The following is a 27,470-nucleotide window of genomic DNA, read 5'->3' as shown; positions in this document are numbered from 1 at the left end:
ATATATATATATGTGTGTGTGTGTGTGTGTGTGTGTGTGTGTGTATACACAAACATACATAAGTCCAGATATATAAATATAGATGGCACTTCTTATTTCATGGTATAAGGAACTCTCAGGATAGAAAGTGCTTCCACCAATGTTGACTTCTAACACATGGTCTGGGAATGCTGCCTGGGTCAATGAAAGGGGAATAGGACCCAAGTAACCTGTCAGAGGCAGAGCTTGAACCCAGGTCTTCCCCATATCAAGACTGGCCTTCTACCCAAGCTGCCCCTTAAAGGACCCAAATGACTGAAAATGTTTCAAATGGTATCATATTTCTAATCAGATCTCTGCTTAATGTTTTGGCTTGGACTTTTTCGCAAGTCAGGGTTTATTTTCCTATGCGTCAAAAATGGCATGACCAACTCACTGGACCCCAGGAATGGGTCAGAGGAAAATACAAATTTTATATCAGGCAGATGTGGATGGGAGCTACAATATGGGTTGTTCAGTGAAAACAATTGTATTTGAATACAAATCTGTCCAAAAGTGCAGATGGCTAGAGGCATATGAGGATATTGTTACTCACGGAATTAGGATTGTAAATTCAGCTACCCTCAAAGAAGACAGGATAGGCCTGACTAGACTAAAGCATCTCCTATAAGTCAAAAAGCGGACATTGAGTTGAATTAAAAGAAACTCTTTCCATTCCCATGTACCCTATTCTAGCTGCTTGGATATAACACATTGGTCACAACATTCTAGAAATATTTTAGTGTACATATACACACCCCACCCCATTGATCCTATAGGAATTTCTTACTACAGTAATATTCAATTTTCATAGACATAAAATACTACTGTAGTCCTATGCATGCTTGGACATGGGTTCAAACAGATGACCCAAAGTGACAGAAATTTGTTGATCTGGTTACAAGGACAGCAACTAAGTGGTACAGTGGTTAGAGTACCAGGCCTGAAGTCAGAAAGACTCATCTCCCTGAGTTCAACAGACATTTACTGGCTGTGTGACCCTGGGCAAGTCACTTAACCCTGTTTACTTTAGTTTCCTCATCTGTAAAATGAGCTGGAGAAGGAAATGACAAACCAGTTTGCCAAGAAAACTCCAAATGGGATCATGAAGAGTAGGACATGACTGAAATGACTGAAAAACAACAGTTATAAGGAATTTTAAACAAATATTCCTATACAGAATGAGTTGGGAAACTCTAATCTATGACAATTATACCATACCTCTGCTTATTTCATCTAGTTTCCTAAAATTAGAGATAGGTGGGAAGGGAAGGGGATACTCTAAGTCCTATGGCCTTGCTCTCCTTCAGTCAAGATCAATTCTAATGATTTTTGTGTGTATAATACTTTTAAATGTATAAGAGTTTTGCATCTATTATCTCATATAGAACATAAATTATCAATCGCATTTTATAGCTGAGGAAACTGAGGCTCAGAAAAATTAGGCATATTACCCAGAGTCACATGGTATAGTAAGTGGTAGAACAAGAAGAACCCAGATTACCTAGTGCATTTTTAAGTCCACTGTTTCTTTTGTCTAAAAAGGAGTTCCAGTGGTGTAAAAAAAAAAAAAAAGCAGGTTCAAAAGCCAATGCTCACACTTATTAGTCCTGGGTAGCCCTGGGCAAGTCATTTAACTTGAACATATTTCTTCTACTTTAAGATGAGAATGATACCTTCATTATCTACCTCATAGATAGGTAGAGAGTTGTTGTGAGGGAACCACTATAAAGTTCAAGTTGTTATTTTTGTTTGTTTGTTTGTTTGTTGTTATTCTGACCATTTTGAATAATTTACATGCCACACAGAATTTGCTTCAATGGAACACTCCCTTGTGCTATTAGATCCCTCACTCATGCCAGTTCAATAATGCAACATCATTTAAATAGCTGAAATATCTTACAGCTGAACTTTGCATAGACTTCTATATTATATACCATTTTGAACTTTTAAGGGAAAATTTTATGAATAATTTACATAATATCCTAAGTCTGGATAATGAAATTCATTCCTTATTTTTCTGGTGACTTGTCATCTCTAAGACTTTCATTACTTAATACTTAATTCACCAAGATCCCACTTAGCATTATCGATGACTTGCACTTAGCTTTTTGAGTCTCCTACCTTGATCAATATTGACCTTGCTTCAAAAGGAAGTCATAAAATACTTAGCTCTGGTGACAGAATAGTATCAAGATAATAAAAAGAGAGAAATAGTAAAGATATTGTGTAGGCAATGAATTTTAAAAATCAATAGAGGGATCAATGTCACTATCATTTTTATCACAAAAATCCTAAGCCAGAGACAATACTCCATCACAAAGACTCCTGGTTTTATTGGCAGGTCTGGCAATGCTAATTAAATGGAAACCCTCAATTTACTGACTGATAAGGCATCCAAGAAGAATAAATTATTGTTATAGGCTTTTGCATATATTTTAATTCACTAAGTTGCTGTAATCAACTTTTCCATCAGTAGTGGCAAACACTGAAAAATATTCATTTATTCATTCCATCACCATTTCTTTATTGACTTTCTACTCCATGCAGAGTGATGTGCTGGGCACTGGGAGAGATGCTGAGATCAATAATAGCCTTTTTCTAGGTATCATCCTTCTTGAACTCCCTGTGACTTTCAACACTGTTGACCATCTCTTCCTTCTGGATATTGATTTCTCTTGGTTTCACTCTTCCTATCTGGTGAACCCTTCTCAATCTCCTTGACTAAATCACCATAGTCTTCCCTGTCTACTAAGTGTGAACAGGTTATAAGGCTCTATCCTGGAACCTCTTCTGTTCTCTAATCCCCATTACTTCAATAACCAACTTTATATAAATGGCTAACAAACCTAGGATAGTAGCCTTAATCTCTCTCTCTCGAACTGCAGTCTTGCATTACCACTAGACATCTCCTGTAAGCATTTCAACTCAACATGTCCAAAAGGTTGCTCATCAGATTCTCCCTCAAATCCATTCTTCTTCCTAAGTCCCCCATTTCTATTAATGGCAACAAAATCCTTCCAGTCACCTATACAAACTCGGAATCATTCTTAACTCTCCTACAAATCTCCTATCCCATCAGTTACCAAGTCTCATCAATTCTACCTTTGCACCATTTCCTGTACCCAGCCCCTTCTCCAAACTCAAAGTCTCTACCTTAGTTGAGACTGTCATCACTTCTCACAAGGAATATCTAAATACCCTCCCATTTGGCCTCCTTGTCTCTATTCTCTTCCTTTACCAAATTAATATTTCTAAAACACAAGTCTGGCTATATCACCCAACTAATAGGAAAAAAAAAAACATTCAGTACTCCTTATTGCCCTTAGGATGAAATACAAAATCCTCAACCAAATTTCCATGGGCTGGAACAAATTCCACCTTTCAGGAAAATGAACTGATACATTTCTCTTGCTTAGAAAAAGCACCAAAGGGGCAGCTAGGTGGCATAGTAGACATCAGGAGGACTTGAGTTCAAATCCAGCCTCAGACCAAAACACTTGACACTTACTAGCTGTCTGACCCTGGGCAAGTCACTTAACCCCAATTGCCTAAAACACACACACACACACACACACACACACACACATTCAAAAGCACCAAAGAACTACCTTATTTATAACAGTGAAAAACTGGACATAACCTGCATATTCAGCATTTGGGGAACAATAATAGCTAATAATTGCTAGCATTTGCATAGTGTTTTAAGAATTGCAAAGCACTTTACAAATATTATCTCATTTTAGCCTTGCAACAACCCTGTGAGGTGTTATTATTATCCATGTTTTATTGATAAGGAAACTGAAGCTTAGGGAGGTTCAGTAACTTGCCCAGGGTCACATAGCTACTGAGTGGGGTGGGGCTTTAACTCAGGTCTTCTTGACTGCAGGTCCAGCATTCTATGCAATGTGCCCCACAACTGCCTAAATATCTGAACAAATCAATTCAGTGAAATAAAGAAATATGAGGGATAGAAAGACTTTAGGAAACACATAGATAATAACACAAAACAAAGAAAGCAGAACTAGAATAGCATAGTATAAGCATATAGTAGAACAATAAAAGGTTTCCATGTATACAATAATATATGGAAACAGATCCAGAGAGGAAATAGACTGGATTAGTTGTTACTGTGTATTTTGTATACTAGAGTGTAATTTTTTGTATCTATAATGCTAAAGTATATCTTGGTGTGAATAGTTCTATTATAGATTAAAATTGTTTCTTTTTATTCATCTTTAAGTCCATAATAAAAACTTTTTTTAATTAAGAAAAATAGCAGAGCACATATTTTAATACTTCCAAAACCCGTAATTGATTTCACCAGTATGAGAACTCCTTCCACAGATGCTGCTCACAACTCCTCTACAATGCAGTAGATGATCTTGGAGAATAACTGCAGCCAAAGATTTCATCCTCTCATAGCCCAACTAGTTATAAGGCTCTCTGTACTTAGTAAGTCAAGTCAGCAAACATTTGTTAAGGACCTACTATGAGTCAGGTACTGTGCAAAGGTGGTCACCACACAACAAAAGCCCATCCACAAAGTCTTTCCTTGTAGTTAAGGGCTGACAAAGCTTGGACTTCACTAATATTTCAAAAGTCCTGGATGATTTGCAAGCCATGATGAACCTTTAGTCTGGGGAACTTCCCAGCAGTAACTAACTCATGGCCTAGGATTTCCTGTTAGATGAGGGAAATACATTGCTGGTGATTTAAAACACACACACACACACACACACACACACACACACACACACACACACATACATAATACTAATCCAATTCAGTCAAAGAGCCACACTTGAGGACCTAGAGGGCCACAAATGGCCACTGTACTAAGGGATTCAGCAGCCAAAATCTCAGGATCATTCAGTACTCCTTATACTAAAATTCTTGCTTTAAATCTCCATCTTTAGTTGTGCATGTGTGTGTTGTGTGCATTGTGTGAATGCATATTGTGGTAAGGGGAGAAGAGCAAGCAGATTATGAAAGCTTTCCTAAAGGAGATGTTTCTATGGCGCTGACAAGAGGGTAAAAGGCAGAGATGTAACCAGCATTTTTCATATCCTCGGCAATATTTACAAAACATACTAGGGACGAGCTATAATAAAAGTACCCTCAAATCAATCTTTTAAGACAAATTCAGTTTGGGAGGGGACAGGGGAAACAGAGACTCTAGAACACAGGAGGTCTATTCCACTCAAGATGGGGGATAAGCTCAGCCTGGTGGGAGGCTATTGGTGAGGAGGAATCAAGAGCCTTGAGGTTTCTTCATAGTTTAATTATTCTTTCTAATGAGGTACTAAGCTAAGTTATTTCTGTTCTGCTAAAGGAATGTAAATGTTGTCAGCATTCTCTGTATTTGGATGTCCAAGGTCAACGCCCTAGTCACCCCACCCTCGTTACAGTTCTGGTGAACCATCAGGGCTAGAAACATAGTCTGGGAAAGAAGAGAATACAAAGGCTAGTATGAACCATAAGAGCAAATAAGCACCCCAAAGAGCGCGTGAAGAAAGATCAGGGCCAAAGACTGATCCCATTCCCTGGGAGATTCTCCCCAATAAAAAAGAGAGCCACGTGAGAAATGCTGCGTTCTTATAACCTGAACAGCTGAGGAACCAACTTACACCTCTATCTATTCACTCCTTTTTCACAAAACTGATGATGTCTGTTCCAGTTTAGCTACCCAGAACTACTTGATGAAGAATTTCTCTGGATCAATAAAATGTAAATCAGGAATTTGCCAACTCATGCTCGGTATCACAAAATGTAGGAGAAGATATACAAGACTCACCACCTCAAGTATGTCTTCCATTAGTCCTACAGCAAATAACCTGGAACCTACGGTCAAGAATGTATCTCAATGCTTCATGCCTAAAGCATTCAAGGCCCAAATCTGAATAAAGACCAGAGAGGAGGTACCATCAGAACAAGGGGCACACAACTATACACACACACAAAGTAACTTTACTCAAGGAATAAGGCTCACTAATTGGCATGGGTAATCATTGCCACTGCTTCAAAATTATCTCTTATCATTCCTCAAAGGCAAGGGTCTAATCTTTATTTCCATCTCCAAGTGTGGTGCAGTGGAAAAGATATTGGACTTGGAAGTCAAGAGGACCTGAGTTCTAATGCCAACTCTGCTACTTCCTACATGTGGAACCACGAGTAAATACTTAGATTTCTCTGGGCCTCACCTTCCTAATAAAATTAAAGGGAGTAGGTGGTCTAGAGACCTATAAACATCTCTGTTAACTCTAAATCTATAATCCAATGATATCAGCCTTTGTTCCCCCAATTATGTCTACCCAGTCATTTCCCTAGGACATTTAGACTATTGCTGTATACATAGACATCACTCAATAAATGCTTGGTGTTCACTATCGAAGATGCAAAATTTTTTTTTGCTATAGTCTTATTTCTGTGCCTACATATTTAATGTGTTTTGCCTTGATGCCATTTTAATTATCTTTAATATTATCATGAAACTTGCAAAAAGTCGTTCTAAAATGTAATGTAATACTTCATACTTTCATGTTCAATGCAAATGCTAAAATCTTAAACTATGGGACTTTATTACCTAATAGCATGCACATGATTAACCAGAATTATAATTGTTTTCTTAGCTTTGGCAAGAACTTTGTATAATTCACATTACATTCTTATTATTTTTTATGCATAACCTGGTACCTTTTGCAATGTTTCTAGACACTTGGAAGTCGGAAATGATTTTTATATAAGAACATTAACTATAATAGAAACAATTGAATATCCCAAAATATTCCTAGTGTTCTTTTGTTAGCGAATATTCTAGCTGCTAAAGGTGACAGTCTAAGTTTAAGTACAATACTTTAACTTTGTGATTCATCCTTCCAAGAATTAGCTCCCTGCAAAGCATTTTTATAAGAATATAAGGATAACATATATGAAAGCCATTTATAACCACAAAGTGCCTTATAAATGTGTAATTATTATTATTACCATTATTTCTTCTCTTTGCTTTCATCAGCTATAAATTAGAACTCCATTTAATAACTCTCTAGATCAGACTTGTTCACAATAATCAAGTTAAATATTTGCTACCAAGTAGTCAAGTTGCAGTTCTCTATGCATTAAGAAAGCCATGAACCTGCCCATGGACCAAAGAACATCTGAACCTGCAAAGCCAGTAATAGTTTGGGCTCACAAAGAGTTCCACTAAGAACATAGTTTGTTTTGAAGGTTTTGTGATTTTTTTCAATTGTTAGTTGTGATAGGTTGGATTTTTGGTTTTGGGTTTGGTTTTTTTTTGGTTTACATAAATGTCAATTCTGCTTAGCAATTTTCAAGCCAATTCAACTGGACATAATCTACATTTTGAAACACATCAAAAAATAAGAACTTTTTAAAGTGTGCTTCATACTGATTTAGAGTGTTTGTTCTATTTCTGGAGGCAATTTTTAGCCTCCATATGTCAAAGAGCTATAATAGTTTAAGATGCTACGCAGACAGGTAATGAAAGATTCATGACCAGCAAAACGTCACATCAACAAATATTTCTTTATTGTGAGGCTACTATGTGTGATACACTAAGAGTGGGCTGAGGTATTTGGGAGGAGGGGAAGAAATGAAATGTACTTAAGTACATAGTACATCCTCCAGAAAAGCTTACAATTTAGCTAATTAAGATAAACTCTCCTATACCTTCTTTTTCAAAAAAAGAAGGGCAACTTCATCAAAATTTCTGGTTAATAGATAGCTACTATACCTATCTTACACAACTGATCCATTTCCCCCAACAAGCATTTATTAAGAGCTACTTTGTTCCAGACACTGTGCTAAGTTTCTAAGGATACAAAGAAAGGCAAAACAAAGCAAAACAAAACATACCCTTCTCTGAAGGAGCTCCTAGTTTAGCATATAGCACATAGTGTTCTAAAAATCACCTTCACATTAAGGATCTCATTTAATCCTCACAATAATTCCGTAAGGTAATCAGGGCCAATGTTATCTTAATTTTACAGAGGAGGAACCTGAGGCATAGAGAGGTTATAATTACTTTCCCAAGGACACCAAGCAAGTTAGTGGAAGAACAAAAACTAGACCCTATGGTCTTCTCTAGGATCATGGTCCAGTTCTCTTTGTACTGTCTCCCATTCACTAAACATCTATATAGTAAAAATGGAGCCAGGAAATAAGACTATGTTTTAGTTCTGTGAAAATAACCCAAAAATGTCAATAAAAAAAATCATAAAAGAGTATGATTATAACTTTCTGAAATAGAACTATTGACTAGGCCTAGGGGAGGAAAGGGCAAAGTATAGGGAGAAGACAATTATCATCATTTGACTATTAAATAAGTCAGTGTTCAAGTTTCATCAGCTTCAATGTTTCCTGCAGAACTGCTCAAAGCAGCATTATAAAAATGGAAGTCTGCCCAGTTTTTTTTAATCTACTGCTACAGAACATAGCTACCTAGAGGCAGCCATCATATTCCCCCCCTCAGGGTACCATAACCCCTCTGAGCTATATGGCAATCTATTTCCCACAGCTTAATCCATTCGAATGCCCTTAGCATGATGGAGAGTTCTGGAGTTCAGGTTTTATGACTACCCTAAACATGGGTACTACAATGATGGGGATCCCATCATTGGGACTATTACTCCATGAGGTGCTGAGCTTGGGCGTAACTTATGGTGATGGCTGTTTAATGCACTATACAGGAAGGTTTCCACTTTTCAGCTTTTCATTCCCCTTCAGAGTGAATTGGCCCACCCGTTTAAAATGCTTTAGCACATTTCATTTCCTTCAAGTTCAGTTGCTAACCCAGAAGAAACCAGATGCTAGATTTAGGATGAAGGTGTGGAAGATTATGTACATGATGTGTCCCTGGCTATTGTCAGTCATCCACAGACTAACAACAACAACAACAATAACAACAATGAAATAATCATAAAGATAATGTTTTTTCATCCTCTTACAGAACATAACTACCTCACTAGAGTCATCATCTTTCCCCAATAGTACCATAACCCTTATAATATATAATAATATGTGATATGAATATTAATTATTATTACTATCATCATCATCATCTTTTCGGGATCTGTGATTTCATTGGGATAGGAAACTGCCCATAAAGAAATTCCTTCTACCAAAGTAGATCTTCAACAGTTCTACATCTTTATCTTAAAGAATTACCCAGGGCACTAAGCAGTTAGGTTCACAACCTGGTCACCTGTGGGTAACAGAAGTAGGACTTGAACCCAGATTTTCCAGATTCTAAGGTCATCTGCCTACCTGCTATAGTATACTGTATTATAATAAATATAGTTATGATCATGAGAAAAATAATAGTAATAATAACAATGGCTTAAAATGATATCATGCTTTACTCTCACAGAGTACTTTTGTAAATATTATCCCATATGACTATTCTACCATATACAGTTTAGAAACCAAAATCCCACTCTTCAGTAGAGGAGAAATAAATCTACAGGATGTATTAATACAAACCTTTCTTTCAATCTCTTCGTATGCTTTTTCTTCTGTTTCCTGTCACAGAAAGAAAAAGAAGTAGCAATCAACTATCTTGCAAAGGGTATGTTGGAAAAGGAACAAAAGCTTTTATTTACACACATGTGAGAGCACACACACACATACACACACACACACACCCCTTCCCTTTCTGTTTTCCCCTTCTGGGCTAATACATCATTGACTATTTTTTCATGGCTCTGGTGGACCCTGCCCTTGCTACTTTCTGACCTTGGTGTTGTTTAGTCCTTTTTAGTCATGTCCCAGTCTTCGAGAACTCATTTAGGGTTTTCTTGGCAAAAATACTGGAGTGATTTGCCATTCCTCCAGCTCACTTTACAGATGAGGAAACTGAGGCAAACAGGGTTAAGTGACTTGCCTAGGGTCATACAGCTAGTAAGTGTCTGAGGCTGGATTTAAACTCAGGTCTTCCTGACTCCAGGCCCAGAGCTCCTAGATGCCCTGTCTGACTCTTAGAACATTTTATTCAATCTTCATATAGCAAATACCCTTCCCTTCCTCTTCCATTCCTGATTGCTACTTAAACATATATTATTTTGAGAGCTCTTTAACATGAAATTTATTTTTAGTACTTCCAGTCCTACAGGGATTCTCAACCCTAAAATCAATGAGAATTTTAGAGTATAGAAGTGACCTCACTTCAGATATCTCCGTATCCCTCCAGGGGTATTGTAAAATTCCCAAGACTAAGTGAAATTTAAGCATGGATAGATAGATAGATAGATAGATAGATAGATAGATAGATAGATAGATAGATAGATAGATTGATTTACATATATATGTGTGTGTGTATGTATGTGTGTGTATGTATGTATATATGATAGATATAGATGTGTTTATGTGTGTATGTATGTGTGTATACATACACGCACAAACATATACACATCCACATGTACCATTTTTGGAAATGGAAGGAAAAGGGTACTTCAAAAGCCACAAATTCAAGTCCATTCAGTAAATATTTATAGAGTACATACCCTGGGCATCACCCTGTACCAGATTCTATGGAGGGTACAAATGATGAAAACTAACACAATTTCAACCTCAAGGAGTTTACAATCTAATAGAGGGGCTACAGGTACACCAACAGTGACTGTACAAGAGAAAATAGGACGTGTCAGAAGCAAAATAAAAAATCAAGTGAGCTCAGTGGAAGGATGGATCACATCTGTTTGAGGAAATTCAGGGAAGGTTTCTTAGAAAAATTAAAGTTTGAGCTGGGTGGATAGGCTGCTTTCTCCTGACACTGAGGAATTCAGTAGAGCATTTGAGCTGTCCATCTGTCCTCCCTCTCTTGAATAAGCAGATTAGTGGGGCTTCAGGGGAGGGACAGCTCTATAGGATCTAGAGCTGGAAAGCATCATAAAATTATGGATTTAGAGAAGGAAAGAATCTTAATGGTTCTCTAATCCAACTCCCTCATTTTACAAATGAGGAAACTGAGACCCAAAGAGTGACTTGCCCAAGGCCATATCATAATTTGGACCTGGATCCTCTTATTCCAACTCTAGTGGGTTTTTTTTCCCATTATATCACAATGCCTCATGAAAAGAAAATAGCTTGAACAAAAACATGGAGCCAAGAAAGTGAGGAGTATGTTTGAGCCATTCAGATTTGTGAGAGCATATAGAATTCATAAGAGGTTAGTGTCAAACAAATCTAAAACCAAGACCTTTACCTCTCTAAACTCACCCTTCCACTTCCCTATTTCAGTCAAGTCTTCCAGGTTTGTTACCTTTTTTTTTTCATCCCACATATCCAATCAGTTACCAAACCTTGTCTTTTTACCTCCATAACATCTCTTACATCAAACTCTCTGACAGCCACCATCTTCATTCATCATTGCCTTCCTGTACTGTGACAATGGCCTACCAAAAGCCTCTTTCCTCTCTGATCAATACTCCACACTGCTGCCAAAGTGACTGTCCTTAAGTGTAGATGTTACCATGTCACTCCCTACCTTAGGCAAGTCACAATCTCTCTAGGTCTCATTTTCTTCAAGAACAAGATGACCACTAGGGTCCTTTCCAATCTAAATTTATAATCCTATTGTAGAGAGGTTCAAATTTCATTGTATAAGATTTTCTTCCTTGTTGGAATCTGATTAGTAATGATCTGTACCTGCATGATGGGTAAGTTATTGAGAGCTTGGGAAGAGAGAACTCTTGACCAGCTTCTCTACAAGTCACCTTCTTCCCAGAATCATTCATTCAACCTGTCTCTCTCTGTCTGTCTGTCTCTCTAAGCAAAAATTTTTGCTTGTTTGATATTTCAATTTCAGAAATATCTACCTTTTCTTATACTCTGCAGTCAAGCAAATCTAAACACAAAGAATTAGAGGCTAACAAAACTCATCTCCTTTTCTTCCGATTTGTTTTCAAGCATTCAATTAAATTAAAATTGTGTGTGGTAAATGCAATTAGAAATGAGTAAAAAGAAAAAAACACAAATGTTTTCATTTTTATTACCTCACAGTTGGGTTGTTCAAATCAGTTAATTAATGAATGCTGACAACATTCAATTCAGAAGATGAAAAAAAAGCATTCCTCAAGCCCAGAGTACCATCAGAAGTTGAGAGGACAGGGTAATTAGATACTGAAGGCATTCTCAAGATGAAAAGATATCATGTGAAAAATAAGGACTATATTTGCTTCTCTAAAAATTCCAAAAAAATCATTGCACTTCACCTGTGTCTGTGTCACAGACATACAGAGTAGTCCAAAAAAAAAAACCACTTGCTGTTAGGTCCTGCTTTTTCTGATCACAACCTGGACTCCCATTTCAATAGCTCCTTTGTTCTATAGAACTTGAAATATTGTCAAAGAATGATTGAACTGAAATATCTGGTTGACTCATTAGAAACACGATAAATGAAATAAATAAAAACAACCATCATGGTGCAACTCTACTTGGTAGTTATCATTATATATGCATTGTACAAGTAAGTTGAGTGAATTAAGGAACTTCCTCAAAGTCACATAAATCAATTCAATAAATATATAAGTTCTCGGTGAAATACAAGCTTCTTGCAGAACGATACCAATTCCATTCTTGTCTTTGTAGCTGCACAGACTAGCATAGTGCCACACACACACATCCTCAAATAAATCTATGATCTATAGCTGGATGCTTGCTCCAGTAATGGATACAGGAATCTTTATCTGCCTATGCCTGTATTTTCCCATAATTCATGACAGGTGGTTCAACAGTTGTACTGGAGAACATTCTCCCTTCCTCCTGACATTGTGAAGACACTAGTGAGGCACTCAAACTGTCCATGTGTTATTTCTTTAACCAGAAACCCAACTCCTCTTCTCTTCTTATCATACATTTTTCTGACATTATCTCTTACTCTTGCTCTTCTTCGAAGTTTCTCATTGGTTACATGTTTCTCCTACCCACCATATACCTTTCCTTCACCTTTTATACAACTCATTTTCTAGTCTTTAGAAATGGTTGCATTCTAAGGCTTAGAACACCACTGATAAAATATTGGTTTGAAAAGATGGGCCTTTGTTTCTGAAATGTGGTTTCCTTAAAGCAGTCTGCTCACTGGCTCTCCTCCCTCTGTTTATTTTGGGCCCAACTCATCAACTCTTTGTATTCTCCATCCCAGATACATAGATACAGATATAGATATATGTATATATACTCTTGGCTAAGTTCTCTAGGTTTTCCATCTAATTTTATGCCATCATCTGGGTAATATATGTTCTTCATCCACTTGTCTTTCCTGGATAGATAGCCAGGCAAAACTCTTTTCAGGCATTACAGATCTCTCCCAAAAGGCTCTACAATGCTGTAGGGCTTGCTGCTACTAGCACAATGTCATCTGCAAACAACGGCATCTGGAGGACCTACACTGACAGTGGGGCACTAGATTATACTTCTTCATATTACTCTCATATCTTACTTCTTGCCCTAATGATTGTCAGGAAATCCTCCTTCAATTAGGACTACTATTCTGGATCTCTCCCACCCAGTGGCAAACACTTCTGTTGCACATAGATATCCCTCTTCTATACCTCTTCTGATATTTATGATAAGCTATTGTTGCTGTTCAGCTGTTCTTCATGACCCCAATTGGGGTTTTATTGGCAAAAATACTGGAGTGGTTTGCTAGTTCCTTCTCCAGATCGTTTTATAGATAAGGAAACTAAAAGAAACAGAGTTAAGTGACTTGTCCAGACTCACACAACTAGTAAGTGTTGAGGCTAAATTTGAACTTAGGGCTTCTGGACTCAAAGCCCAGTGTTGTATCCGCTGCATCACCTAGCTGCCCAAATTTATGATCAGAGGGTTACTGAATTTTTGATGTTATATCTTTCAAGTAAACTTAAATGATTACAAAAGACACCTTGGAAGAGGTATTTTGATCTATTGAATTAAATGGTGATTTTTTCCATAATCAACAAAATAAATCTTCCAATAAATTGCATGATAGTAAAGTTGAGTTTGATATTTTATATTACTTGTGAAAGACTATCTCTTCCCTGCTACTACCCCCACCAAGAATGGCTCAGATTCATGTAGAAATGAATCTTTTAAAGACTCACATAAAGCATCTTGCACATAGTAGGTTTGTTGAATTGAATAGCTAGGCACTGTGGGGAATTTTTTTTTCAAATAGGGATAGACAGGGTCCCTGCTTCCCTTAATTCAGTAAGTCAAAAAAATCTTTATTAAACAAAAATCTTTATTAAACTTTCAGTTAAAGACACTGAGAAACTTATTATTCAAGACACTGAGAGAACTATCCCTACTCTCATAGAACTTGCAAGCATCATCATCATTATTACAGGAGAACAAGACACAAACATTAGGTCACACTACAGTACAAAATATTGCCCAAGAAGTGCTTTGTGAAGGTTATTACCACTAGGGGATGTGGTTCAGAATTAGATTTATGGACGAGGTATCCTGGAGCTGGCATTAAAGGATAGGTAGATATCCAGCAGGCAAAGAGAGGAGCAAGAGGACACTCTAGGCCTCAGGAACAACATGAACAAAGTCAAGAAGCTTGAGCAGCACAGGGTTTGTCTGGAACAAAGAGAACAATTTGGCTAGAGTATACATGGCATGAAGTAGACTGTTATAAGGCTAAAAAGGTAAGATCATGCCCTGTTAGGGAGGTCTCAAATTTCAGGCACAGGAGTTTGAACTGTACTTATGGGGAGCCACTAACAATCTTTGAGAAGAAGAATTAGGCCAGACCCATTCATTATCAAAATTAATCTGGCACTGATATGAAGGATGGAGTAGAAGAGGAAGAAACTAGAGGTGGGAAGACCTTGTACCAGAATATTATGAGTGCAGATAGAAAGGAGGTGACAGATGTTAGAAGTGCTTCAAGGATGGGATCAACATGAACCTGAAAACTGATTAGACATGAAGGGTAAGGAGAAATGTAGGACTTAAAGATAGCTCAAAGATTTCAAACACAAGAGACTGAGTACATTGAGAACCACTGACAAAGATAGTAGAGTCAGAAAAAAAAAACAAATTTAGAGGGAAAGATTTATAAGCTTTGTTTCAGACATGATAGGTTTTAGGTATATTTGAGATATCCAAGTGCAAGCAATTGGAAACATGGAGCAGCTTGGTGATACAGTGGATGGAGTGCTGGGCCTAGAATCAGAAAGACCTGAGTTCAAACCTGACCTCAAATACTAGTAGCTGTGTGATGGTAGAAAAGTCACTAAACCCCTGTTAGCCTCAGTTTCCTCTTCTGTGAAATGGGGATAATAATATTTATAGTAATAATTATTATTATATAAAATAATTTTATATTACTTGTGAAAGACTGCCTCTTCCCAACTAAATAAATAATAATTATAAAGTGCTTGTATCTGGCACATAGTAAATGCTGCATAAATGTTAGTTATTATTATTATCCTCATCATCATTATCACAGATTTAGAACTGGAAAGGACCTTAGAGATGATCTAGAGCATTTTAGAGATTTTATCTCATTTTAGAGATAAAGAAACTAAAATCCAGAAGGTCTAAGTGATTTTTCCAAGGTCACATATATATTAAGTAGCATAGCCAAGATTCGAACCTAGTTCCTCAGATTCTAGATTTTGTACTCTTCTTACAGTACTGCATTACTACCACAATAGATCTGGACCTTGAAAGAACTCAGTGGTAAAAATACCAATTTGGGGGGCAGCTAAGTGGTGCAGTGGATAGAGCACTGGCCCTGAAGTCAGGAGGACCTGAGTTCAAATCCGGCCTCAGACCAAACACTTGACACTTACTTAACTGTGTGACCCTGGGCAAGTCACGTAACCCCAATTGCCTAAAAGCAAAAAAAAAAATATACCAATTTGGAAGTCACTTACCTAGGAGGGACTACTGAAGTAATGGGAATGAGTGAGAAAGTAAAGGGAAAGAATATAAAGAAAAAATAAAAGAAGTCTTGGGACAGAGTCTTGGAGGACACTCACCTAAAGATGTCAGAAAGAGCATTAACAGGCAGAAAAAGAGGCAAAGAAGTAGAAGAGTTCAGAGAACCAGAGAAATAAATTAACTCTGAAGCTAAGAGAAGAAATAGCATTCTCAAAGGAAGAGTAATCTACCATTGTCAAATGTATGAGTAGCCAAAGGCTTTGAGGATTGGGGTGGGGAGAGGGGACTGAGACGGGGCAGACCATTGGTTTAATTATTTAGTCACTGGCAAACTTTAGAGGAACAATACTTAGTGTAATGATGGGACTAGAAACCATGATTGCATTAGACTGAGGATAGCAATGAGGAAATTGAGGTAGCGGGTGCAAATGATTTTTTTAAAAAGACATTTGATAATAAAAGACTAAGTGAAGTGAGAGATGAGATGATGGTTGAAGGTATTAAATGGATGAGAGTGACTGTGGAAAGGAAAAGGAACTTGTGAAGAAAGGAGGAATTGAAGACACATGAGAGCATAAAATTGATTAATAGAATAGAATCCTAGAGGTGGAAGGTGGAACTGGGATCAAGAAGAATGGGAAGGTGATTAATCTTCAGAAGAAGTTTGGCTACCTGTCTCTTCTGTAACTAGAAGGAAGGATAAAAAGACTGGGTGCTGATACTAAGTTTTAAGTGAAGGAAGTTAAGGTAATTTCTGCTAGATGGCTTCAGTTTTCTCGGTGAAATAGGAGGCTAAACCATCTACTATTAAGTGTAGTATGTTATACTTAAGGTTTCATGGACAGAGGGAAAACCTTGGAAAAGTTATTCAGAATAATGAAATAAAGAGCTGATAAGAGTAGAGCAGGACTGTCAGGAAGCAGCTGAGGGGCCCGCTAAGGTTATGCACCATAAATCTGCATTGGACCTCAATTCCATTATTTTCTCTAGCATGCTTAGCAATCCAGTAATTACTGTTGTTCAGTCATTTCCTCTTCATGACCCTGTTTGGGGTTTTCTTGGCAAAGATACTGAAGTGTTTTGCCATTTCCTTCTCCAGTTCATTTTACAGATGAGGAAACTCAGGCAAACAGGGTTAAGTGACTTGCCCAGGGTCACACAGGCAGTAAGTGTCTGAGGCCAAATTTGAACTTGGGTCTTCCTGACTCCGGGCCCAGCACTCTATCCACTGTGCCACCTAGTTGCCCTGCAACCCAGTAGTAAGAATAGAGAAATCAATTGCTTGGAATCCCCCTGGGAACAAATGTCCATAATGCTCAAGCTGTGACTTCCAGCCATCTCCACAGCATATCATCTATATTTCGCCAGAACCTTGTACATCAGCTACTCCTGGGACTCCAGACTCTGGAGAATGAGCTTTATTTCTTGCCAAGACCCAGGCCTTCACACATCTTCTGGCATCCCCACAACATGCTGCCAAATCTGTTTACCCTTCCTTTTCAGCTCACCTTTGTGTATTGTCTTCCCCCCATTTGAATGCAAGCTTTCTGAGGACAGGTCTTGACTTGTTTGCCTATATTTGTATTTCCAGTGCTTAGCACAATGCCTGGCACATCCTTTCTCTCTATCTATAACATACAGCTGAATGGACAGACAATAGAATTAGTCCATCAATATAACTTGGACAAAAGCAGCAGATGGACAATGAGCTGAGCCCAGAACAGAGTAGAAGGGAAAGAATGAGATAAATTGCTTTGGGAAACTGTCCAGTGCTTTCAATGATCACAAGGGGCTTGTTACATAAATATATACATACATGCACTAATAATCTTCTGGTGATGTTCTAAGACTATAAAGCATAGACCACCACGACATAAGAGGAACTAGAATTAGAAATAACTCAAAGGAAAATGTAAAGAGCATGATGGAGATAAGCAGGTTGCATCATGCAATGATGATTTGGACTAGAGAAGTAGATTAAAAGACTTTGTTAAAGGTATGTATCACCAGTAAAGGAAATAGAGCAGCTATGTAATGTCAATGAGAAACAGTAGATGGACCAGCCAAGTGGCACGCTGGAAGCCCTGGAATACAAAAGGAATACTAAAAAGAAAGGCTTCCAGTGCTAGGTGGATTCTCTATAGAAAGTGTGTGGGCAAACCTCATAAAGTTTATCCTCATAGAGTCTAGTTAGGCACAATGACATGGATGATCCCTTTCTAATAGAATAATAGGTAGGTATTTCATTCTATTAGCATGCCAGGAATATCATTGCTCCCTTATCACTTGTTAGATTAGTTGGTTTTGTTTTCGGTCCTATATTCAAAAGCAAAAAAAAAAAAACCTTGAGAATCTTAGAAATAAAATAAGAAAGAATAACACTCCAAGAAGAAGAAATTCTATTTTTTTAGCCATATTAGTTCTGTATCTATTTAAATAAAGCTATGTTTCATCAAGAATAGGTCTTCTCTGAAGGAAACAATTTGGTCTCATCATTTCATGGAATCTCACAGGAATTCTGTCAGTGACACACTGATGATACTAAAATGCCTGGATTGGTAGCACAACTTTAAAAGATACAGACACATCAAACAAAACCATAAAGTATAATGGTGAATTAGAAGTCTTTACACTTGCTTCTACTGCCACCTACAGAGCATACCCAATTCAGACTCACAGGACATCAGCTCCATTTACATAGCCCTCTGTAAACATAAAACTAACTAAATGTAGGATTTAAATCTGGAAGGGATATTAGAGATTATTTTGTTGGATGATCTCATCTTAAAAGGAGGAAAACTTTAGCTCAGAGAGGGAAAACAATTTGCTCAAGGTCACAGAGGTAGTAAGTAGCAGAATTAGTGTATGGGCCCAAATTTTCTGGCACCAAAGCTGATACCTCAGTATACCACATTACATCTGTGCTAGACCTCTAAGCCTGCTGGAATATTTCACCTATCTTGACGAAACAGGATGCAAAGGAGGGAGAGGAGATATAAAGAAAAAGCAATGCAGTCCTTGACCTTAAGTTTACAGTCCAGTAGGAAAGGTGAGAACATGGACACATACAAATATATTGTAATATAAAATAAAAGATAAATACCTAAGGAATGAAAATCAGTGAACCCAAGAGTTCTAAGACAGGGATAACTCATTAGTGATTAGGGAACCTCAGGAAAGACCACTGTAGATGGGTTACATTGGATCTGTGTCTTAGAGGATTTCTACAAAGATGGAAAGGGAAGGAATTTCAAGTACAAGGAATGGCTTTGAACAAAGACACACACACATGAAATACAGGAAAGACAGATTGATGCTCATTTGTAAAAGGCTATGATTGCCAGGCTAAGGAGCCTGACTTTTATTCAGTAGGAACCACTAAAGGGTTTTGAGCAGTAGAGTTGGCATAGTCTGGTCTGCGCATCAGTAGGATTAATCTGGAAGGGGTGTAAAGGATAGATTGGAAGTGGGGAGAGACTCTGGGCAGAGAAACTGATTCAAAGAGATTAGACCAAGTGAGAAATAGTGAGGATCTGTACTGGAATGATGATAGTGGGAATGGAAAGGAACAAAATTCTAGAGATCTTAGGGAGATAAAATTGGCAGAACTTGGCAAGTGTTTGGATAAAAGAGGTAAAAAAAAATACGGAAGATTCATCCAAAAGTTTTGACTTGTATATAAGTGGTTAAAAAATGATGATTAGGAAATAAAATCTGAGATTATACAGAAATAACGTGGTATAGTGAATAGTGAATCAGGAATACCTGGGCTTGCATCCTCCCTCAGACACTTACTAATGATATAAACCTAGTAAAATCATGTAACCTCTCTGTGTCCATTTTCCCATCTGTAAAATGGGGATAATAATAGCATCTACCTCACAAGGTTATTATGAAAATCAAATGAGGTAATATAAGTAAAGTGTTTTGTTAACTTTAAAGGGCTATATAAATGTGAGCTATTATTATGAGAATTAAGACAGATTCCCTATACCACTAAGGATTATTTCTGCATAAACATTTTATGCATTAAAGGAATTATGTCCTAGAAATCTAATTACCAAGGGCAAAAATATATATGGAGATGAGATATTGTGTTTGCAATCCTATGCTAACTTTAATTCTCAAATCTGTAATTTGACTCTTATTCTTTCTCACCTGTATCCTCCCCCCATATGGATAAGTACATCTGATAATTAATAATTGATAAGGCATTCCCATATGTTCTAGGATGTTAAGAAAAAGTAACAAACTTACATTGGTATCATGGCTACTGATTGTGTCAAAAATATCTTCATCATCTTTAATCTCTTCAGCTGGTCTCTAGAGGAAAAAAAATGGTCATGAGGTAAATACATGTACATTTAAAATGTCAATGTCCAAAAAAAAATTCAATAGAATTTGTGATATAGTATGACTTAGGGTTTTTTTTTGTTTTAATTGAAGTTGTTACCTCAACTACACATTCAGATTACAGGATGTAGAACTAGAAGAGACCCTGAAGATCATCCAATCCCACTCCCTTTCATTTTATAAAATCTGAAAACCAGGGAGATCAAGTCACTTGCCCAAAGTCACCCAGATAGTGACAGTGTCAGTATTTGAACTCAGGTCCTTGGACTTAGAATCCAAGAGGCTATTATGCATCTGGTTCTACCAAAGAATTACTGTCTGACATGAGTGTCTGAGGAAAATGTAAGAGGGAATGTATACATACATACAATAAGGCCTTAGTGAAGGTAGGATTTAAGAAGTGAACAAATGACTAAGATGATATCTTAAGAAAGAGCACTTAGCTTTCCTTGAATCATGGACCAAAATACAGAAATAGCAGGTTAGAGCTTATCCAAGGAGGGCTAAGAAGAAAGTATTTGCATGAAGATTGGTTGATGTGACTTGGAAGATGGCAAACTGAAATCGATGGGCAGAGAACAGCAAGGAAGAAGAAGACCCAGACGCAGTTGCTAAACCAGATACCACACAGAGCAACAGAATAGGGCATAAGCAGAATAGCAATGGAGAGTCTCAGTAATTCAAAGGATATAATGTTATGGAAAAACAGTAAGAACTTTTATCAGTGCAATGATCATCCATGATCATACAGAAGCATGCTCTCTACCTTCTGACAGAAAGGTGATGGATTCAGGGTGCAGAATGAGACTTTTTTTAATGTGGCTAATAAGGGGGATTTATTTTGCCTCACTATGCATATTTATTATATGGAATTTATTTTTTTCTTTTTTTACCCAATGGGGTGGGGGATGGGAGGGAGAGAAAATAGATTTATGTTAGTTTTGAAATAAAATTTAATTTGAAAAAAAGAAACAGGGGCAGCTAGATGGCACAGTGGATAGAGCACCGGCCCTGGATTCAGGACGACCTGAGTTCAAATCCGGCCTCAGACACATAACACTTACTAGCTGTGTGACCCTGGGCAAGTCACTTAACCCCATTGCCTAGCCAAAAAAAAAAAAAGAAAAAAGAAAAAAAAGAAACAGTATGGTGAAGAAAAAGAGGACCAACCTGGGAATCAAATTATCTGGGTTCAAGTCCAAAAGTTATCCAAGGTCACATGACTATCAAGTGGGGAAATCACTCCCCTCCCCTAGCCTCAGATCCCTTATCTATAAAACGAGCAAGTGGAACCAGATGGTTTCTAAGATACCTCACACCCCTAAAGGTTCTGAGCTTATTATATTATAATTGTTCATCACTAATGACCAGGTCAGTACAGGAGTTTCTGATCAGCAAGTTATAATTTAGCTATTTCACTTGGTGCCTGCTTAGGAACTCAACCAAGTAACTTTGTTCTCTTCCTCCTTTAGGCAGCATTTGCTGAGTCTTCCATCTTCTTGAAATAGTTGGCTGATTGTATTACTCTCACACCAGTCTATCAATTCTCTCCTCATTGATTTTTTCCCATCTCTCATAGCCTTGTCAGGTGTTTCTGATGGTGAGAGAATGATGATGATAGACTTTTCTGGTACAACACAATGCAACTCCCTAACTGGAGAAATGGAACTCATCTCCTCTATTGAGATAAGCCTGGTGATCCCTTAGAGCTACTGATACCTATTGTATGACCCAAGTGTTTTCTAGGAGGTAACTAATTTTGCATTTAAAAAGAAAAAGAAAAACAGCCATAACCTACAAATTCTGGATATCTGGTAATTCAAACAGGACCAAACAGAAATATAAGTAGTACATTGGTTGATTGTTATCCTTCATTCTCAAAAAGGACCAAAATGACATCACTATGTTAGAGTCAAGTTATAGTGTGTCCAATTGTGGCTGATCAGACCACTATGAGCTTGGAATGCTCTACCACAGGTCAAGCACAAATAGTCCATGTGAACATTTGGGGTGGATTCTCTAAATTTGAACATCTCACATTTCTTTTGAGCTACTTCAGTTCTGCTTTGCTCACAGAACACAGCACCTTCTTTGATGAGAGCACACTATACTGGGCAGTCCTGTGCCAGCAGGGACAGGGACAGCTCCCATGTCATGCAATCAATTCCAAAGTTCTTCAGAGAAACCTTCAGAGTGTCCTTGCATTGTTTCATCTGACCTCCTTCATGTCAGCACTTGCCTTGTGAGTTCTGTCAAATAATCTTATAGGCAAGCATGCATTTGGCATTTGAATAACGTGGCCAGCCCATTGGAATCACACTCTCGGTAGTAGAGTTTGAATGCTTAGCAGTTTAATTCAAGAAAAGACCTCAGTGTCTGGTATTTGATCCTGCCAGGTGATCTTCAGACTCTTCCTAAGACAATTCAAATGGAATGGATTCAGTTTCCTACCATGGCACTGGTATACTGTCCGGGTTTCTCAGGCATATATCAATGAGGTAGGCATAATGGCCCTGTAGACCTTCAGTTTGGTAGGCAGTCTAATACATAACTTCTGTGAGAAGGGGGAGTCTCTGTTATTTAATGCTTATGTGATTGTGGGAATGTCATTTAATGTTCCCCACCTCGGGTTCAGTCTCCTCAGCAGAAAGAAGGAGCTGACCTCAATCTCTAGGAAACCTTTTAGCTCTCACTCCTTTGATTAAGGGAGGTAGAGTATTAAGTGTAACAAGTCTTGGACCTGAAGTGAAGAGACACTTGGTTCTAAATCCTACTTCCAGTACTCATTAGCTGGGTGACCATAAGCAAGTTACTTAACCTTTATGACACTCACTGCCCTGAAGCCAACCTGGTGATGATGAGACTCCCTTAACTCAGCTAGACTTGTTTTCAGACATAACATACCAGCACTGAACCAACACTTAAGATTTTTCCATGTTAGTAGTATCTAGCAGCACTTACACTCTTCTTTCATAACCTTCAACCCAGGCTTCTATCTGCCTGTACCACAGCTTCTTAATCTGTAAAATGAAGGAGCTGAACTAGATGGCCCCCGTGCTCCTTTTCAGCTCCACATGTATGATCCTCTGTGACCGGAAGGCTTAGAAGTCCAATGTTAGTGGAAGCTTCTTAATATTAGGGGAAGGTAAGCTAGTATCACAGAAGGTCATAGCCTTAAGGACCATCTAGCCTGATTCCCCTCAGTTTGCTATTTTGAGGAAAATGAGGGCTCACAACGTTTAGTAACTTGCCTAGTGTCACACAGCTAGTAAAAGGCAGAGCCACAATTTGAATCTAGTTCTTCTGACTCTAAGTCCCATGCTCTTTCTTCCACACAATACTGTTATTAAATAAAAACTAAAACTAAATGTCAATGCTTGAAGAGAATAAAAGCAGAAATAGCAACCGATGACATAATCTGCCTATATGAGTCTATGATACTCTATACATCAAACAGTAATGATTATAGCTTGAGGGGAGAGGGAGGAGAGTAAGGAACCCCATATCAAGGCCAAAGACAGATGAAAGACTAAAATAAACTGTTCTTCAGAAAGTTTTTTTAAAAGTGTAAAAGAATACAGCAGCTCAGAAGCAGATAAAATTAAAGGCCAAGTATAATCAAAATCAAAGGAGATGATGGTGGAAAAAAATATTCCTATCATATAGCAGCAAAAAGACTCATTCCATCCTGATTTTATAGCCTACAGTTTCAATCCCTAACAACTTTTCCATTTTGCTTTCATTACATTTTCTAGGAAAACGAGATTTGTACTCCATCCACCAAACAAAAAGGGACAAAAGGCCTTTAGTGTCTTTGAAGTCTTAGCACTGTTTGTTAGATGAACCACCAAGATCACTCAGTTAATGTAAGATGTAATTTTTCTAAGAACAATCTGTACTCTCTCCATCATGGTGCCTTCTTCCTCAACTTATTATGAGCCTAAAAGTTATGGGATTCTTAGAGCCCTCACATAATCAGGTGCTCATGTTAATTTATTTAGGAGTTTTGAGTGGGGAGGGGTTTACAGAATAAATTCATTTTCAGGGAATGGCTTTTTAGGTTTTTTAATTTATTTATAGAATTTTTTTATATCACCTTCATTTCCAAACATATTCCTCCCTCCTTCCTTACCTAAAGAGCTAAGCTATCCCTTGTAATAATAAAAAGTAGTAATTAAAAAAATATTAAATACAAATATCACAATATTAGTAATCGCAATATTTGCATTACTCTGCACCCTAAAGTCCCTCACCTATGCAAAGAAAGAAAGGAGGTGTGTTTTCTCATCTCTTCTTTGGGGCCAAGTTTGGTGATTATAATTACACAACATTCAGTTTAATAGGTTTTTGCTCCTTCCATTGATATTAGTACAGTAATGGACATTGTTTCCTGGTTGTGCTTAATTCATTTACTTTGCATCAATGCGCATCTTCCCATGCTTCTCTGTACTTTTTCCATAGTCATCCTTTCCTATGGTAATAATATTCCACCCCATTCCTGTACCACTATTCATTTAGTCCAAACAAAGAGCATCATTTTGTTCCTAGTTCTTGGTTACCACAAAAAATTACTGCCATGTGTATTTTGTTATATATGGGGCCTTTCTCTTTGACTTCCTTATGCCTAGCAATGGGATTTAACTGACATTAAAAAAGAGACATTACCATCTGTTTACTTCACCCTAAGAACCATAGGATCTTTCCATCTGGCTTGTAGATGAAACCCTTCTATGAATATATATACTGTCTCCCCCATTACAATGTGAGCTCCCTGACAGTGGAGGCTGTCTACCTTTCTATTTGTATCCCCACTGCTTAACACAGTGTTTTACACAGAGTAAGAACTTAATAAATTCTTTATTCAGTTATTCATTCATTCTGGGTCAAGAGTATGAATGGGATTGGCTTTTAATACTAGGAACTCTCAAGTGTTAGGGCGAATCTTCCAAAAATTGTGAGGAAAGCAAAGGATACTGTAGAATTCAACTATCTGTAGTAAGAAGTCTATTGACAGAAAGCTAAGTGACTAAAGCTTAATGGAGATGGGAAAGATGGGAGAGACTGAAATATATGTGTGTGTGTGTGTGTGTGTGTGTGTGTATATCATTACTGCCATAATAAATGATATATATGAAAGATTTCACTCTTTCCCTTCTTCCATACATATACATATAGGTATGAAAGATAAATATTATATTTGTAATATTACTTCCATAAGAAATGATATATTAAACATTTAAGTCTTTCCATATATACGTGTGTGTGTGTGTGTGTGTGTGTGTGTGTGTGTGTGTGTGTGTGTGTGTATATAAAATAAAGACCTACCATATTGAGTAGCTGGGGGAAAACAATTTTATACTAGAGCCAGAAAAATTGAGTAATTTCCAGAATCAGAGGTGTAAGGTCAGAATTTATGATTAATAGGCATCTTGGAATGTCAGGGCAACTAATTCCTCCAGCTACTGATGACTGATCTGTAAAGGCAGAGTTTCTGACACCCTCTGCCCCCACGAGGCTAAGGGAACAAACACCAATGGGAGCTGACCCCCTCTTCTCTATAAGGCCACAAGTATTTCTAGAAATGACTTGAAGTTGTCAGGAGAAAAATTATAAGGCCCTGGAGTTGAACAGGCTGGGGGGGGGGGAGGTTGGGATGGGGGGAGGCAAAGCTAATGGCTGTAGGTTTAATGCTTCAAAATAGAGCTATTTGCCATCTCAGATTAAACATGAGATTACAGGATGCAATTGAGCCTGGCTAAAGAAATACAATCTGCTCTTTTTTTGTTTAGAAAAACCTTAGTTTTGGCTCTTATTCTTGTACACTTCTAAAACTGGCGTTAAATCATTCTGATTTATGCTGTGATGGAAGAGTATAAGTGTACTCCAACTTAAGTGCGCTCCTTACTGAGTACTGCAATCCTCTGGGCTTTGGTGTATATTATACATATTTATAATGTAATGTCAGCTGTTACACTGGCATATTGGATTTAGGGGAGATTCTGCCTTCTTGAGCTCCTTTCTTATAGTGCCTCGCATATAAGAAGCACTCAATAAATATTTGCTGAATCTGAATTCTATCTCAAAAGCCCTACTATTGGCTTCATAAATGTATTCTTCGGTATTAAAAGTCCATAATATGGCAATACTGAAAGCTACACTTGAAAATATGCTGTAGACTTCAGAGCTACAAGAGACCTTAGACCTTGGACCTAGTTCCACCCTTGCTTGTACAGTTGGGCAAATTGAGACCCCATCTGCTCAAGGTTAAAAAAAATAGCATAGCCAGGATTCAAAGTTGGGTCCTTTAACTACAAGTTCAATGCTCTTTCTGCCCTATCTCACTATTCTTTTTATAGTGTACTCATAATAAGACAACAAAACAAGCTAATCTCAAAAATTGCCCTCTCCCTCCCATGCCCATTGTCTGTTTAAGTGGCAGAGCAATGTTATAAAATACTGTTACCTGATTGTCTTCATCAGTAACCCCAGATAACAAATTCCTTGCTTGCCTTTCTGATTATTTTGCCTTTCATAAGGTAGGGAAGCAATTAGAGGAAGGCTACCCTGGGCCCAATGATCTAAGAAGGAGGAACTGGTTGGTATATTGGAAATAAAAAGAACTTGCCAGTTCAAAATTCATGATCAATAAGGAATGCCTCAGACATAATACAGATTACCCAAGACTAAAGGAAAACAGATTTCAGTGAATTCAGCAAAATGATGGACAGGATCCAATGGCCTGAGGCTCTAAAAGAAATATCAATTCAAGAGAGATGGGAAGCTCTTAATTCAAGAAGCAATTATTAAGTACCTACTGTGTGGAGGTGATTGTACTAACTCTGGGAATACAAACACAAAATAAAAAAATAGTCCTGGCTCTCAGAGAGCTTACATTCTTTTGGGGGATTATAATGGGCAATCAGAAGACCCTCTATTAAGTTTGGTCAGCTATGCCCAAAGGACTATAAAACTGCATATCCCTTGATCCAGCAACACCACCACTAAGTCTATATCCCAAAGACATCCAAAAAAAGGGAAAAGGACTTATTTACACAAAAAAAAAATTTATGGCAGGCCTTTTTGTGGTGGCTAAGAATTGGAAATTGAAAGAATGCTTATCAGTTGGGGAATGGCTGAAGAAGCTGTGGCATATGGTTATGACAGAATATTATTGTGCTATAAAAAATTATAAACAGGATGATTTC

The 27,470-nt window shown here is 37.6% G+C and overlaps 1 protein-coding gene across 3 annotated transcripts in view; it reads right to left on the bottom strand.

Moving 5' to 3' along the window:
* The window catches only part of DCDC2C (doublecortin domain containing 2C), a 184,875-nt gene that overhangs the window by 52,819 nt on the left and 104,586 nt on the right, over positions 1-27,470 (bottom strand). For all 3 annotated transcript variants that reach the window (XM_078149064.1, XM_078149066.1, XM_078149065.1), the window contains exons 9-10: positions 20,170-20,235; positions 9,520-9,558 (exon numbers count right to left, since the gene is read on the bottom strand). In XM_078149064.1, the coding sequence (XP_078005190.1) occupies positions 9,520-9,558; positions 20,170-20,235 (105 nt within the window). The remainder of the gene's footprint in view (positions 1-9,519; positions 9,559-20,169; positions 20,236-27,470) is intronic.

This window comes from Phascolarctos cinereus, unplaced genomic scaffold (genome assembly GCF_003287225.1).
Source record: "Phascolarctos cinereus isolate Bilbo 61053 unplaced genomic scaffold, phaCin_HiC Scaffold_2;HRSCAF=192, whole genome shotgun sequence".
Lineage (NCBI taxonomy): Eukaryota > Metazoa > Chordata > Mammalia > Diprotodontia > Phascolarctidae > Phascolarctos > Phascolarctos cinereus.
This window is presented reverse-complemented; position numbering and strand designations above follow the sequence as displayed.